Here is a 14328-nt window from a genome sequence, read left to right on the forward strand (position 1 = left end):
GACCGCGAGCCAGAGTGGCGTCGGGGGTGGCAGGCAGCCAGGGCGGGGTGGGGGGGGCCGAGGGACGCGCCCCCGCGGATGGTGGACTTTGCCCAGGGTTAAGTTTTAGAAGTCAGGAAGGAGCGTTTCGGGTTTCGGTTCACACGGTCACCGCAGGGACCGCGGCCGGGGCGGCACAGAAAGAGACGAGGGCGCGTGGGCAACGGGTGGCGTTTTAATGAGGGCGTCCCATGCTGGCGGCAAGTCCTCCTTCCCGCGCTCCGCGCCCGCTGCCTGGCGCGGTCCCCGTCCTGTCACTTCCCAGTCCTCCCGCGCCAGCCCGTCTTGCCTCCCTTCTCCACCCTGCCGCCCTGCGTGGGGGGAAGAATGGAGTGTCAAAGGGACGCCAAAGGCAGACAGATCCCCGCAAAACAGGAATCTGTCCCGCCGCGTCGGGATGAACGGACTCCCTTCCCAGAGGTTCCTCTCCACTGAGCACCGACAGTCCCTGCGCCACGTGCGGAGTCCGGGGCTCCATCCCACCAGCCCACAGCCCACCCCGGGCACGCTCAGCCCCGGCGCTCGCCCAAGCTCGGTGGCACAGCCGGCTCGAAGTAACCCCAGCGCCTCTAGAGAAGGAGCGCTTGCAAGCACACTAGAGTTTCCTACAACGCGCGTCGTCCAATGCACTCAACAATTTAACTTCTCCTTCCAAACGCGACCCTTCTCTTTCCGAATTCGAATGAACTCCACGGCTGCGACTACACGCGCAGGGGCCGTGGAGTACCGAGGCAAGCATCTGGACACCGCAATCCCCAAGCAGTCGAGCTGGGCAGCCTGCTCAGATCGTGTCCTGAGACGCCCGCGTCCCCACCACCCGAGGAGCCACCCCCGCAGCGCAAGGTCCACTCGGCGAGGGCTACTCTCCTGGGCGCCCGGGGCCGCCGAGCAGGCGGAGCTCCCTGCCCGCAGCGCTGGAGACGGTGCCGAGGCCGACCTCGCCGCCTCGGACAGCCGGCGGCTCAGTACCTGGTCGGGGAGATTCACGTCCTTATCTGCCCACGACCCGGAGGCCGCGGAAGTAGCCTCGCGAGTTGCCGGGCAGAAAAGCAACTTTGAGTTTAGGCTTTCAAGACCCCCCGAGGGCCAGTGGGGCCGCCCCGGGAGTAATTTGGGTCCAAACAAGGGAGATCCCGGCGGGGCGGTTCGTGCGGCCCCTGTCCCCCGCCCCCGACGTCACGCACGCTTGCTCACACTCGGCCACGCGCTTGGGGCTAAGCTCAGAGCGAGCCCGCGGGGCCCCGGCCGCCCGCCCGCCCGCGCGCCTCTTGTCTGCGGGCAGCAGCCCCGCGCGCAGCTCCCGGCCGAGGCGCACGGCGACGTTCCCACGCCTCGGGGAGCCTCGCGGCGGGCATTGGCGCGCACGGGCCCGCCCTCCCCCGCCCCAGCCAATCGCGAGCCGCGCCGACCCGGAGAGGCGGGGCCCGGCCGGGCGGTGGAGGGGACGCGCCGGGGAGGCGAGGGGGCCCCCGCCGGCGCGGGGGGCGTGGCCTGCGCGGGCACTGGCGGCCGCGCGGGGCTGCGGCGTGGGAAAGCGCCGCTGGGAGCCGACCGCGCCGCCGCCGGAGCCGCGCCGCCCGGGCCGAGGGCGGGCGGGCGAGAGGGAGGAGGCGGGCAGGGAGGGCGCCGGGAGCCCTCGGCGTCCGGGCTCCGGCCGCGCCGCGATGAAGCGCCCTTGTGAGGAGACGACCTCCGAGAGCGACATGGACGAGACCATCGACGTGGGGAGCGAGAACAATTACTCGGGGTGAGCGCGGGGTCGGCGGGGACCTTTGCGCGCGCGCGCGGCTGCTGGGAAATCTCGGGGCTCCCCTCCGCGGCGCCCAGGCGGAGCGGGGGAAATTGTGCCTGCGGGAACTTTGAGTGGTGGGCGCGAGCTGAGCGAGCGCGGGGGTCGGGGCGGGGGGAGAGGATCGCGGAGGCGACTTAGGGGAGCGGAGCGCGGCTCGCGGGCAGGCAGGGTCCCCCGCTGTCAGCGGTGGGCACGCGGGCCGGCCCGTCCTGGCGACGGGTGGCGCAGTCGAAACTGGATTTGGGGAAAGAGAAAGGGAAAAACAAAGAGATTTTTCTACTTTTAGACGAAAACACGACTTGCTTTTTGGAGAAATTAAAGCAGTTTGTGATGTCTAGGCTCAGTAGGTTGCGCTTTCGCGGTTAACCGTGTGCGCGTTGGCTGACGTGAGTGGGTGACAGATGTGAGGATCGGTTCGAGCAGCACTCTGACTGCTGGCTCTGACGTCTGGAAAAGATCGGGGTCGTGATCACAGAAGCCAGACTTCCACTTTCCCGTGACAGAGGGAGATTACCGAGGCATTTTAGTGCCAAGGCGGGTCAAATGATAATTGCATCTAATTGGCATCCCCAAAAGCACCTTAATTATTTACCTGCAGCTGCCATTCAAGGAACAAAATTCTTCCTACCTTTGGAAAACTGATTTTCTTTGATATAGTTTATCTACTGCGTGCAAACTGCAGCCCCAAATCAGCTAGAGCAAAGAAATTTACATGATAAGTCGTTTGCAAATTTACCTATCGATTTGCTGGAGTCATTATGTCATCTTAAGAAATGAGGTCTGAAAGATCTCACTTACAAGCGAAACCAATTAAGAAGGGGGTGGGAATGAGGAGGACAGTTAATTCAGAAATAAGATCCAGAAGTGAGAAGGTGAAGTAATAGGAACCTGGTGTGTGCAACATTTCTAAAATGAAAGAGAACAATAACAAGAACCTGGAGAATTTGAGAACATGAAGACGCATAGTATCATGAATTATGCAGAGAAACAGATATACAAACTCGGGGGGACCGTCAAAATAATAAGTTCAAAGTAACAATTCGATTGGACTTTCAATATAAAGTGTCTTTTCATTAGTAAACTCAAGATGGCTTGCACCTCCTAGAGGTTTAAGCTTAGATTGAAGGCTGAGAGATACTTGTAGTTTCGTTTTCAAAGTAAAACATTTACTTAACTGATCTAATTTTAATATCTATATCAGTGGCATATTTAATTGGCATTCTTTTGGGAGATTAATTTACAAAACAAAAATTTGTGTTGTTTTCCTGTTGTGAGATATGGCTGATTGAAATTTTGACAACAGTAAGATAACTTCTGTTTATTTTAAAGATTGCATGGGGGACAGCGGTTTGACACGTGATGAATGTGTATCTGTTTGATAGTGGTGCTTAACATGATCCTTATTTTAAAATAACTATGCTTTGTTCAGTATGTTTGACAGGAGGGAGGCAGAAGGATGCTATTAGAGGAGATCAGTTGACTTTTAGGAAATATATGTGAGTGGGGCTAAAAAGTATTACTATCTTAGCTTCTCACCCTAATTGCCCTTAATTATTTCACTGGGAGAGTTAAACAAAAGTTCAGGGAAGTTTTTGCCAATGGATTTGACGTCTGGATTACCCTTTTTAAAAAAAAAATTAAAAGCCTAATTCCTACCTAGAAAGACATGAGGGCTGAAAGAAAAGTATGCTAAGAGTGAAGCAAGAATTAAGAGTTAAAATAATACACACGTGAACTGTACGGTCACTCTGAATATTTAATAGAAGACTTCAAGTATCCACAAGAAACTATTGTTATGTTAATGCAGCACCTGACATACTCTTCTTATTTCATAGGCAAAGTACTAGCTCTGTGATTAGATCAAATTCTCCAACAACAACATCTCAAATTATGGCAAGAAAGAAAAGGAGAGGGGTATGTGACTTTTTTCTTTTTATTTCATGTAATCCAGCCTAATATGTAACAGTTGTATTTTTCCATTACAATTAATTTTATCATTTTTGTATTCTTCAACTTTTTGTTGTTTTTGCTTTCTTTGGGATAGATTATAGAGAAAAGGCGTCGGGATCGTATAAATAACAGTTTATCAGAGTTGAGACGACTAGTGCCGACTGCTTTTGAAAAACAAGTAAGCTACCCTCACTCCTCAGCCCCCCAAAAAGTTCAAACAATCAGATTCTCTCATCTGGGAATGTGGGTTCTTGGTAAAGCTCATTAAAATAATGGTGTATGTGCCCTGATCTGGCACAGAGCAGCTATTTCAGTAAAATGCTTTGTTGTGGCAAAACTATTAAAAACATAATCCATCATGAAGTTGAAAAACATTTCCATTCTTTTGCTTATTTTTCCCTTAAGGGTAACAGTGTTCGTGTTTTCTCTGTTCTTTTTATGAATACCAGTAGTGGTTTTGTTTAAAACGGTGCTCTATGCAGTATTCTTCAAAAAAAAAGTTTAAGTCATATGTAAAATTCCTTTTGTCTCAAACTGTTTTTTAAAAAAAAGGTGGGCTTTTTATTAAAAATAATTACAACCAAAGCCAGGAAGTAACATCTCCAGCTATATTTCCTAAATAGCAATAATAAAAATGAAAGCGATTTGCTTTCATTTTTAATCCCTACACTAATTGAATAATGTTTGATTTGGGGCATCTTGGTTTGGAAGTTTGGTAAATTAAACTAGCCATAACTGCCCTTTTTAAGAATTCAAGCATACCTTTACAAAAAAAAGATTTTGCACACTCAGAAAAGTAGGATGCCAAATGATTAAATCTTCCTTTGTAGTTTTTGAAAACTGTTTCTCCTTCATTTGCGGTGGCTGATGGCACACATTTCTAAAGAATGTTTTTCAAAGGATATAGCAGCATATCCTTGTTGAAAATATTTTCAATGTAATCCAAATAGGGTATAAGACAGAAGTTGTTTGTTTTTTCCACTTTGTTGTTTACTTCATGAACCCACAAACATTATAAAACAAGCTCTACAGAGCCCTTGGAAATTACCCAGAAACTGCAATTTGAGTTATTAGTCACTTCATTGAAACTACTTGTATCTCTTTAAGGAAAAGTTTAACACTGACAAAAGTATAGGATGTAATATGCTATTGAGCATACATTTTTAAGAAAAAAGGTACCCACTCCATATGCTGAGACTGTCTTTGATAAGCTAAATGTAATATGGAAACTAGTTTTGAACAGTAGCAATTTCAGGCTGCAGATGAAAATGTCGATAATCAGAGATGTTTTTAAGGTTTTGAGTATCAGTGTCTAGTGATGAGGAACACTCAGTGTGGTGATTTTTTTTTCTTGGTTTGTTAAGTTTTTATTAAATGTTGACTTAAAACAACCTTAAAAGCAAACCTCAGTTGTTTGGCAGTTAGTTACCGTAAACACAGGCTTTTCATTTGCAAGGCTTGGCTACCAACTCCAGCAAGCTGTCTTTGTCACAGTGTGATTACAGGAGTGTTCTTTAGAGCAGTAAAAGAACTCTGGCACTCAAACCATGTCCTGGGTGCTGATAATTTCCACAAAACAAGTAAAGGGAACCTGAAATAAACTTCAGTGTCCTTTCAGAAAAAAAAAACCCAAAAGAATCTTGGTTTAATTATTTCACTCTTCCAGGAAATTAGAAACCACCCACAGCCCTCTGAGACAGTTTGAGGTGGCACATTTGTTTTATTCAGTTGGTTTCTAGAAATTGCCTTTTTTTTATAATGGGGTACATTAAAAATATGTTTCTAAGGTAATTTTAGTAAGAACAATTTTTGAAGGATTCAAAAATCCTTAAGCATTAATGATAGTTCCTAGATTAGTAAATTCTCCCTTACTTGTGATCTTGGGGTTCACAGTGACACCTGCTGGTAATTATTGGGGGGGGGGCACCCAGGCGGCTTACAGTTCCCTTTTTTTTTACTTTTGGTTCTCTTAGCAGTGGTCTAGTATGAATTACCTTAAAGACTTATTGGACTTTTCTATTTTTGAGAAATCTATTTTTAACAATAATTTGATAAAATCCTCTCTTTTATCCTCCAGAGTTGGTATTCAACTGGTATATACTTCAGCATTATATAAGACTATTGGATGTCCCCTAATAAAATAAAGTATATTATTACCCAAGGTAGGGATTGGATCCAAAGTTTAAGATTTTTAAAGTTGTAATAGTTTAGTGAACTTAGGGGTTTATTTATTCTTATAATTAAAGAAGTCACTTACTATGCCTTCTTTTAGCCTTTAAAATTTAAATGGCAAACACCTATCACTAGGTGTGACAGAGTAATTAGTGCTTTCATGTAAATTTTGGTAAAAATTCAGAATAAAATTTAGAATTTTCTAGTCAAAGGGAAAATGGAAACTTTAATGCTAACTTCAGTGTAGAATGTTCCAAATTAATTTCTACTGGACTTGTAAGCCTTTATTATTTGTTATAAAGGGATCTGCAAAATTAGAAAAAGCTGAAATACTACAAATGACAGTGGATCATTTGAAGATGCTTCAGGCAACAGGGGGTAAAGGTAAGCAAGTGACTTCATTTTTCCTCCCCTTCTACCTTTCTTCTTTTTTGCCCCTGGTATTGTAAGGAAGTCATAGTCTAGAAGTTCTTTAACAAGCTGAAATAGGCAGTCCCAGATTAAAGCTCTGGAAATCAATGCTAATGGCAGGATTGAGCTCGTGGGAAAGAACTTCTTGAACAAAAGAAGCACTTGACCCTGGACTTGTGTTTGCTTTCATAATACTGTGGGAGTAAAGCTTCATTCATAGCAGCCTGGTCTGAGATTTGTTTGGGACTTCAGAAGAGCTTGCTGGAATCTGTACAGAAAGACAAAACAAACATCCAAACATCCAAATATAAACAGGAGGCTTTAGAAGCAATCTTTTTCTCCTCCTTTTCCTCCTCTTCTTATTTTCATTAAATCAGGGTGAGGACTCAATATAATCCAGCTACTCCAAAGGAAGTGAATCTAGAATTATTTGGTTGATCTTCAGTTAAAACCAAACAGATTATCTAAAGTGCAGGTAGTGCACCTCTGGATTAGAAACCATTAATGGACTAGAAACTTTTTTAGGGAGAGTAAACTGGAGCAGGCATCTGGGCCAGTGCCCTGGGGTGATGACCTCTGTACTGGACAGAGCCCTAGGGAGGACTGGTCAAGAGGGCCAGAGAGGGATTCTCACCTCTTGCTAAAAATAGATGAGATCTGAAAGCCATGATATTTATCATATTTTATTGTCCCACTTCCCCACACATCACTCAGACTTGATTTTGCCTTTTTTGTATCTTTTTTCAACTTTCAAGGATGCCTTGGTACTCATCTTAGCAAAGGGTGTTGGACAGTATGTTTAACTGGGTAAGGAAGGAGTACCATGAGGAACTACATGATGCAACCAAATCCTGGAAGCCTCCTTGCCCACCATTAACCTTTTAGTACCTATGGCCGAGTCATAGAGCTGGGTGGGGCAGGGCACTGGAGGGAAGTAGCTGTTTACCAATTGGTATGCAAGTTTTTCTGTATTTAACTCTGCTTTGACTTCACTGGTGAGTTCCTGTGGAACATCCGCCTGAACCTTAACCATCTTTCCCTGTCGGTGGAGGGTGGTGGCTATTGTGCAGGGAAGCGCATATAACTGACCCCAGCTTGTACCTTCCCAAGGAACTGTTCTGAATAGATAAGGAATGGGGCTGGACTCGTGACTTCTACATATTAAAATATAACCCAAAGCATAGGATACAAACATTCTTAAAAAATACAGAAGACAGATGGAAGTCCTAGAAGCTGATGATCCACAGCTTTGTGGCCAGCTCTAGTACCAGGAGCTCCAGCGCCCCTCCAACTCCATGATTCTTCCCCCACAGCTGGACCTCAGGATATTAGGAGACTGACTGAGGCAGTGATGGTGCAAGAAAAGTTGTTTGTTTCCCCCGCCCTTTGGCATTGTTAGCTGCAAGACAAAGAAGTCTTATCATGGTTTCAAATATTTGACATGAGCTGTACTTCTAAAGAGTAATATTATTCTTATGCTTTATCATAAAAACCGAGTTCCATCTTGGCTGATATTCTTGGCTACCTGAACAGTCCTAAAATCCGTCCCAGAATAGGTTAGGAACAGACATTTCCAAGTAAGCTCCACACAAGTTGTCTGGCTGCTGGGGCAATAGAGAGGTCATCTTGCAGGAGAATGTGTTGGCCTCGACCATGGAGGGGGCTGGCAGAGTTGAAGACACCCAACTGCTGTGGAAGCTTTCGTGTGCAGTGGTAGAGAGCATGGACACTGCAGTTGACTGGCTTGATTTCAAATCTTGGCTCTGCCATTTATTACTTCTGTGACCTCAGGAAAATTACTCTCTCTGAGCTTGCTCCCTCAACTGTAAAATAAGGACAATGATAGTGTCCATTTCACATTTATACGTTAATTCACCTGAAGCCTATACAGCAGGGTTTCTGGACTCTGTCTCCTCTAATGATCACTTCCTTTTTTTTTCTCATGGAAGTCAGAAGCCTACAAAGCCCTGCAGAGAACGCTGTGGACTCCTATATGAAATGCTTTCAGTGAAGGTGTCTTCTTCAGGAATAGCGTTACCCCTTATGCCAGGGCCTTTTGCTTGCTAACTATGCCAAAGGCCATGTATAACGTTTTTGTTGCCGATCTTCCACTTTGATGACACTCTCTTATATCCGTTTTGTGCTATTGTCATTTACTGGTTTAATGGTGTCTTTCTTCCCCCAGACATCGTTTTGGGACTTTCAAATTTTTGTTGGAATTTTGGGTTTAGAACTCTGAATATATGTGCCAACTATTTTCCATAGTACTTTGATTGCAGAATAAGATTGTCTTATTTTTAAATAGACAATAAATGAACCAGGTAATATAATACTTAGATCTGTAAAACATAAACAAAGATAGCATATGCCTTAGATAAAAATAATTTTGTTTGAATATGATATTTCTCATTCATGCATATACTCAGCCCCCAAGTGAATGGACTATTTTTTTTTTTTTTTGGACTAAAGTTTTAATTTGCAAATTGTTTTCCAAAAAAGTGGCAAATGAGAAAGAATTCTGAAAGGGGTCATTTGTATATACTAGAGGTCACTCATTCATAGTGGTGACATTACCCTGAATTATTATTATTGGACCCTAAATTGCATTATTATCAGACATTTTTATTTTCCATTATAATGTATTATCTTTAGATAAAAAGAGACACAGATAAATGTGACACAGCCCCAGCCATTTCTATGGTAGTAATCATAGGTGTGGGGATGCATGTGCACACACTGACACAATTTGTACACAGTTCTTTCTTGGGTGGATGCCAGAAAACATAAACAATGAAGGAGGTACATATTTGAGCTTAAGGAAAATTAGGAGTTATAGTAATCTCATAGTAGTAAGCAGCTTTATTATTCCTTGAAAGAAAAATATTTTGTTTTCTAGACATTCAAACTAGTTACCAAATTCAAAAAAAATCTCATTTTGTTTTCATTAAACTTTTTCAAACACTGTAATTACAAGATGTTTTCACTTTGCTGATAAAAACCATTGTGAGTCGAGAAGGATTTAAGCTTTTATTGAGATGACATTCTAGCATGTTTCTAAAGAAAGTCCTCAAGCTACTAAGATGTACTTTCCCTCTGTTATACAAATACCAACAGAGTGAGGATGTTTCAGATAAGTCCTTTAATCTCCAACTCCTGTGACAGGACAGAGAGACTACAACTCCATTTCATGGTGAAAAAGCTTGCTGGGGAATTTCACTGTTCCACAATACGAGAGAGGAAGCTTTTTTTCCCCCTCTGTTTGAAACATGGATGTTCTTAATTTTCTCCCCCACTGTGATATTTGGTTGCAAGAACAACTGTAACATATTGCATTGCCAGAGTTGTCATACATGTAAATTGCAAAGTATACTTTCTTAACGTCCCCAAAATTAAAACCATAAATAGCTGGCAAAATTTTCCTCATTCTATGTAAATCATCTAAAGGACAGAGTAAAACATTGCTTGCTGGTTATTGGCAATAACTATCATATTCTCTCTCTCTCTTTCTCCCTCGTTCGCTCTTTCTACCCATCTCTATCTCTCTGTCCATTTCTCCTCTCCACCTTGCCCCAACCCCCCTTTCAGGCTACTTCGACGCACATGCCCTTGCCATGGACTTCATGAGCATTGGATTCCGAGAGTGTTTAACCGAAGTGGCAAGGTACCTGAGCTCCGTGGAGGGCTTGGACTCCTCGGACCCACTGCGCGTGCGCCTCGTCTCTCATCTCAGCACGTGCGCCTCCCAGCGGGAGGCGGCAGCATTGACGTCCTCCATGGCCCACCACCATCACCCCCTGCACCCACATCACTGGGCAGCAGCCTTCCACCATCTTCCCGCCGCCCTGCTCCAACCAAACGGACTCCACGCTTCGGAGTCAAGCCCTTGTCGCCTCTCCACGACCTCAGAAGTACCTCCTACCCACGGCTCCGCCCTCCTCACGGCCACTTTTGCCCACGCTGATTCTGCCCTTCGAATGCCAGCGACAGGCAGCGTCGCCCCTTGCGTGCCACCTCTCTCCACCTCTCTCTTGTCCCTCTCGGCCACCGTCCATGCTGCTGCCGCAGCGGCCACCGCAGCTGCGCACAGCTTCCCTCTGTCCTTCGCGGGTGCTTTCCCAATGCTTCCCCCAAACGCAGCTGCGGCAGTGGCAGCCGCCACAGCCATCAGCCCGCCTTTATCGGTATCAGCCACGTCCAGTCCGCAGCAGACAGGCAGTGGAACAAACAATAAACCTTACCGACCCTGGGGCACGGAAGTTGGGGCTTTTTAGGTTTTCAAGGAAGCTTTTCACAGAACTTCTTGCAGTAGTAACTGAATGTCCTTCATTTCAGAGACAGCCTAAAACTTTGCACCCTGAAGGTAGCCATACAGATGCCTACAAAGGAATAATAAAGCTATTTGAGACACCTCACAAGTGGAAATGTGGTATTATCTTTCCTTTTTCTCTGTTTTTACTAAGGCAACTTTCAAACTGACATCAGCAACTTTTGAAAACTTCACACCTGTTTCCATTTAGAAGTTTTCTGGAAATTATATGGACTTTACCATACAGCAGTACATCAGTATGTCTAAATTGAGGAAGAACAAGGCCGTGACTGAATTTTTTTGCAACTAGATGGGGGGAAAAAATCATGTTTCATAAGTGCCTGAGCTAATCTAGTTTTCTTCTGAGCATGCACAAGAAGAGCATAGAGATTGGGTAAGAAAGAAAAGGGACGGAATTCTTGCATTAAGCTGCAGACATTTAATACAATTCCAGAGAAGAATACTCTTTTGAAACCAACAAGTTTTTATTGGCCAAAAGGATTGATGAAAATAATTTTCAGGTTGAAAGACCTAGTTTTATCTGACTTAGTTTGCTTTCTTTGTACAGACTTGCCAAGTGGTGACAATGCAGTGGTAGATGCAATTATCCTATCAGCGCCCAGGTTAACAAGCATTTCTGCCCTACCTGCAAGACTTTTTTTTTTTCCTTGGATGGCTCAAATCTGGTGCTTCTTTATAGAAACCATACTTTATATAGTTCATCTAGAAGCAGTTGCCTACTGTGTGCCCATTGGAAGCTATTTGATACATGCCAACTTGAAAACTCTCCAGTTTGCAAGAGTTTGAATTAATTTATTTAGTTTAGTTTTGTTTTTTTGACTACTTTTATATGTTTATCCTCTTCACTTTCTCCTGATAACATGTAATATCTATTCTTGTCACCTTTTGGGAGAAGTTGCATTTCTGGAGGTGATGAGACAGGGAGCAAGCATTGGGAAGAGAAACCTCGATTCTTAAATGTTCTTTATGAAGTTAGAGATTGCATATGATCCCAAATCAAGATGAATGTATTCAGAGGGATGTATATAAATTATTTTTGTCCATGCCTAGACTAGCACTATATAATGGTCTTTGGTTTTGTTTTGTTTTTTTCCTTTTGTGACATAAAATAATCTCTTAATACATTGAAATCAAGCACGTGAGATTTTATGTTTGAAAGAAAAGACACAGCATGTATTATGCACTTCATTTCTCTGCTGTGTGGAGAAAGCAATAAACATGAGAATGTTAAACATTATGCAAAATTATACTTTTAAATAATTGTTTTAAAATTACTGTACCTAGTCTTGTTTTCATTACTTTGTAACCTTTTTCTATGCAAAAGTCTTTACATATCACTAATTAAATGAAGTCCTTTTTGAATGTTTTTATGTGGATGAGTTGCTTTGCAGAATGGACAGTTTAAGAGAATGTCAAGTGAGGCCTTCTACTAACAATTTAAGCCAGGGCTTTTCTTTTTCAAAGTCATTCGCCTGATATAATTCACATAGTGCTTGAAAATAGCATTTTTTCTGAGCTTGTAAATCAAGCATAGACAGGTATGACATTACTTGGAGGCAGAACGTGATTAGTTTCCTCTGCCTTTTATTCTTAACTATGGTTCTTGGAAAATATAAGACTTCCAAATAAGGTAAAGTAGAATGTGTCATGCATTTTGTAACTCAAAAACATTTATAAAGTGTTTTTAGAACATCACATGCACACATGATAGTCATATACATCCTAACAATAGGTCCTCTGACCCTCAATGAAAATATCTTCTATTGCTGTGGAAGTTTTTTGGGTATCCCTTCTACAGGGAAGGCTAAAAGAGGCTATTACAGAGTTCCTAAAGCTATCAGGCCAAAGTACATGAAAAGAATGAAATATAATGCTTTTATTATGTATATCATTCCACACTCAAAAGCCAAAGGGAAAACTCAAGGCTATAGTTTACCTATTTGTTTTGTTTATCAGTGGTCTGGACTCCCTTTTTTAAAATGGGCAGAATTACACCACCTCATTTTACGTACATGAGCCCTGCAGTCATTATATCTTAAGGCAGCTCTGATGGAATTAGGTAGCAAATAAGAAAATGGCCTTACTAGTGTTTGGAGTTTGCTTTTTAAACGTGACTTGTAGAATGACAGGCATATTAATAATTTGTATTTTAAGATCTAAAAACTGATCCTGTGCCTCTTGTGAATATGTCAGCATTCAAAAAACTTCCTTTTTTTGAAATAGACTTTTAGAGATCAGAATTTTTTTTTAATTTGGATAAAATGTTGGAAGATAAATCCCCTTTTTTAAAATTTATTTATTTCTCTCCACCTCCTTGTTTGCATTTGCTGTGTCTGCTTGTTGTGTGCTAGTCTTTTCAGGAGGCACCAGGCACCAAACCTGGGACCTCCCAAGTGGTAGGAGCTCAGTCTCTTGAACCACGTCCGCTTCCCTCTCTTCCTTTTTGATATGCTCTTTTTCTTCCCAGTTATGTATGGGTTTGATTTTTCAATTTAATTAATGAACATATTTGCAAACCAACTTGCCACGTAGTCCCTAAAATTTGTCAGCATTCCTAAAGATAATAATTGTCAGTAATTTCAGCTGTTTCCCATTAATTGGCTTATATTACATATTTCCCTGGGAGTAACTGGTACAACTGTGAGTTATGGTTGAGTTTTCCACCTCTGAACCAAGTGCTTTGTGAGGGTGTTGCAGCACCTTTTAGGTGCAGTAGTTTTCACGTTTGCTACAAAAGAGGAATGGGGTTACACTTTTTTAAATTATTTTATGGTTCAATGGGGAAAAAAAGATTTTGAGTTTGATTTATTGGTGACTCTTACATGTTTAAATGTTAGTCCCAACATTAACTCAGAGGGTTTTTAGTAGAAAGAGAAAAGGGACATTTGTAGAAATGTGGTTTTCCCTAAATACCAAAAGCTTTATGTATGACTAATTAGAACCCAGTTTTGCAATTCACATTGGTGAACCAGAAGATACTGAGTGCCCACTGTATGCCCAGCACTGTGCAGTATTTAGCCGGGTTTGAATGGGGCAGCAGGTGAATGGCAGTAGCACATGACAACGTGGCCCCACAGCCAGTCGGGGGAAGGCATGCCTGCTGCTGAAGTCAGTCACACAGGGCAGGGGGACCCTCAAAAGAAGGAGGTGCCTGGGAGTGAGGAAAGGGGTTCTGGGTGCTGGAGGGGAGCATTTGGAATTCTTGGGATCTTTTTGCTGGTACAAAGATATTCCCGTCATATATGACGAAATCTGAGGGACTTTTAAGGTATCTAGGTACAGTTGAAACGAAAAAAATAGTCCAAGCATTAACTAGAGTGGTGTCTCAAAGATCCACAAGTACATATGTATTATCAATCTTAAGGAAGTGTTTTTGGTTATCTTAAATATTTAACTTGTACTTTTTGCCAATTAGTAAGTTACCTTAGGTAATATCACAAAGCAATATGACTTGAGAATTACCATATTTCCCTAATTCTAAGACACCATCAGCTGCAAGATACTACATTGGTTTAAGATCATCTTTTTAAGGGAAAAGAACATGAAAACACAACTTTACACATTGATCATAGGACACATTCCAACTTCCAGGATGCAAAAATATGAATAAAAAAATGCCTCTTAGATTTGAGGCAAT

At 43.1% G+C, this 14328-nt stretch overlaps 1 protein-coding gene and 1 long non-coding RNA gene across 3 annotated transcripts in view; one reads left to right on the top strand and one right to left on the bottom strand.

The window, feature by feature from the left end:
- The window catches only part of LOC139440017 (uncharacterized), a 179233-nt gene that overhangs the window by 149248 nt on the left and 15657 nt on the right, over window positions 1-14328 (bottom strand). The gene's annotated exons all lie outside the window — the stretch shown is intronic.
- Window positions 1615-12057, top strand: HEY2 (hes related family bHLH transcription factor with YRPW motif 2). The gene is made up of 5 exons (XM_004469062.4): window positions 1615-1786; window positions 3667-3745; window positions 3876-3959; window positions 6256-6337; window positions 9950-12057. Exons 1-5 carry the CDS (start codon window positions 1704-1706, stop codon window positions 10633-10635), a joined length of 1014 nt encoding a protein of 337 aa, XP_004469119.1. The 5' UTR covers window positions 1615-1703; the 3' UTR covers window positions 10636-12057.

Source organism: Dasypus novemcinctus, chromosome 11 (assembly GCF_030445035.2).
Source record: "Dasypus novemcinctus isolate mDasNov1 chromosome 11, mDasNov1.1.hap2, whole genome shotgun sequence".
Classification (NCBI taxonomy): Eukaryota; Metazoa; Chordata; class Mammalia; order Cingulata; family Dasypodidae; genus Dasypus; species Dasypus novemcinctus.

Coding starts and splice junctions, on each gene's coding strand:
- HEY2 (XM_004469062.4), top strand. CDS start 1,704: ATGAAGCGCCCTTGTGAGGAGACGACCTCCGAGAGCGACATGGACGAG. Junction 3,746..3,875: donor CAAGAAAGAAAAGGAGAGGG/GTATGTGACTTT, acceptor TCTTTGGGATAG/ATTATAGAGAAAAGGCGTCG. Junction 6,338..9,949: donor TCAGGCAACAGGGGGTAAAG/GTAAGCAAGTGA, acceptor CCCCCCTTTCAG/GCTACTTCGACGCACATGCC.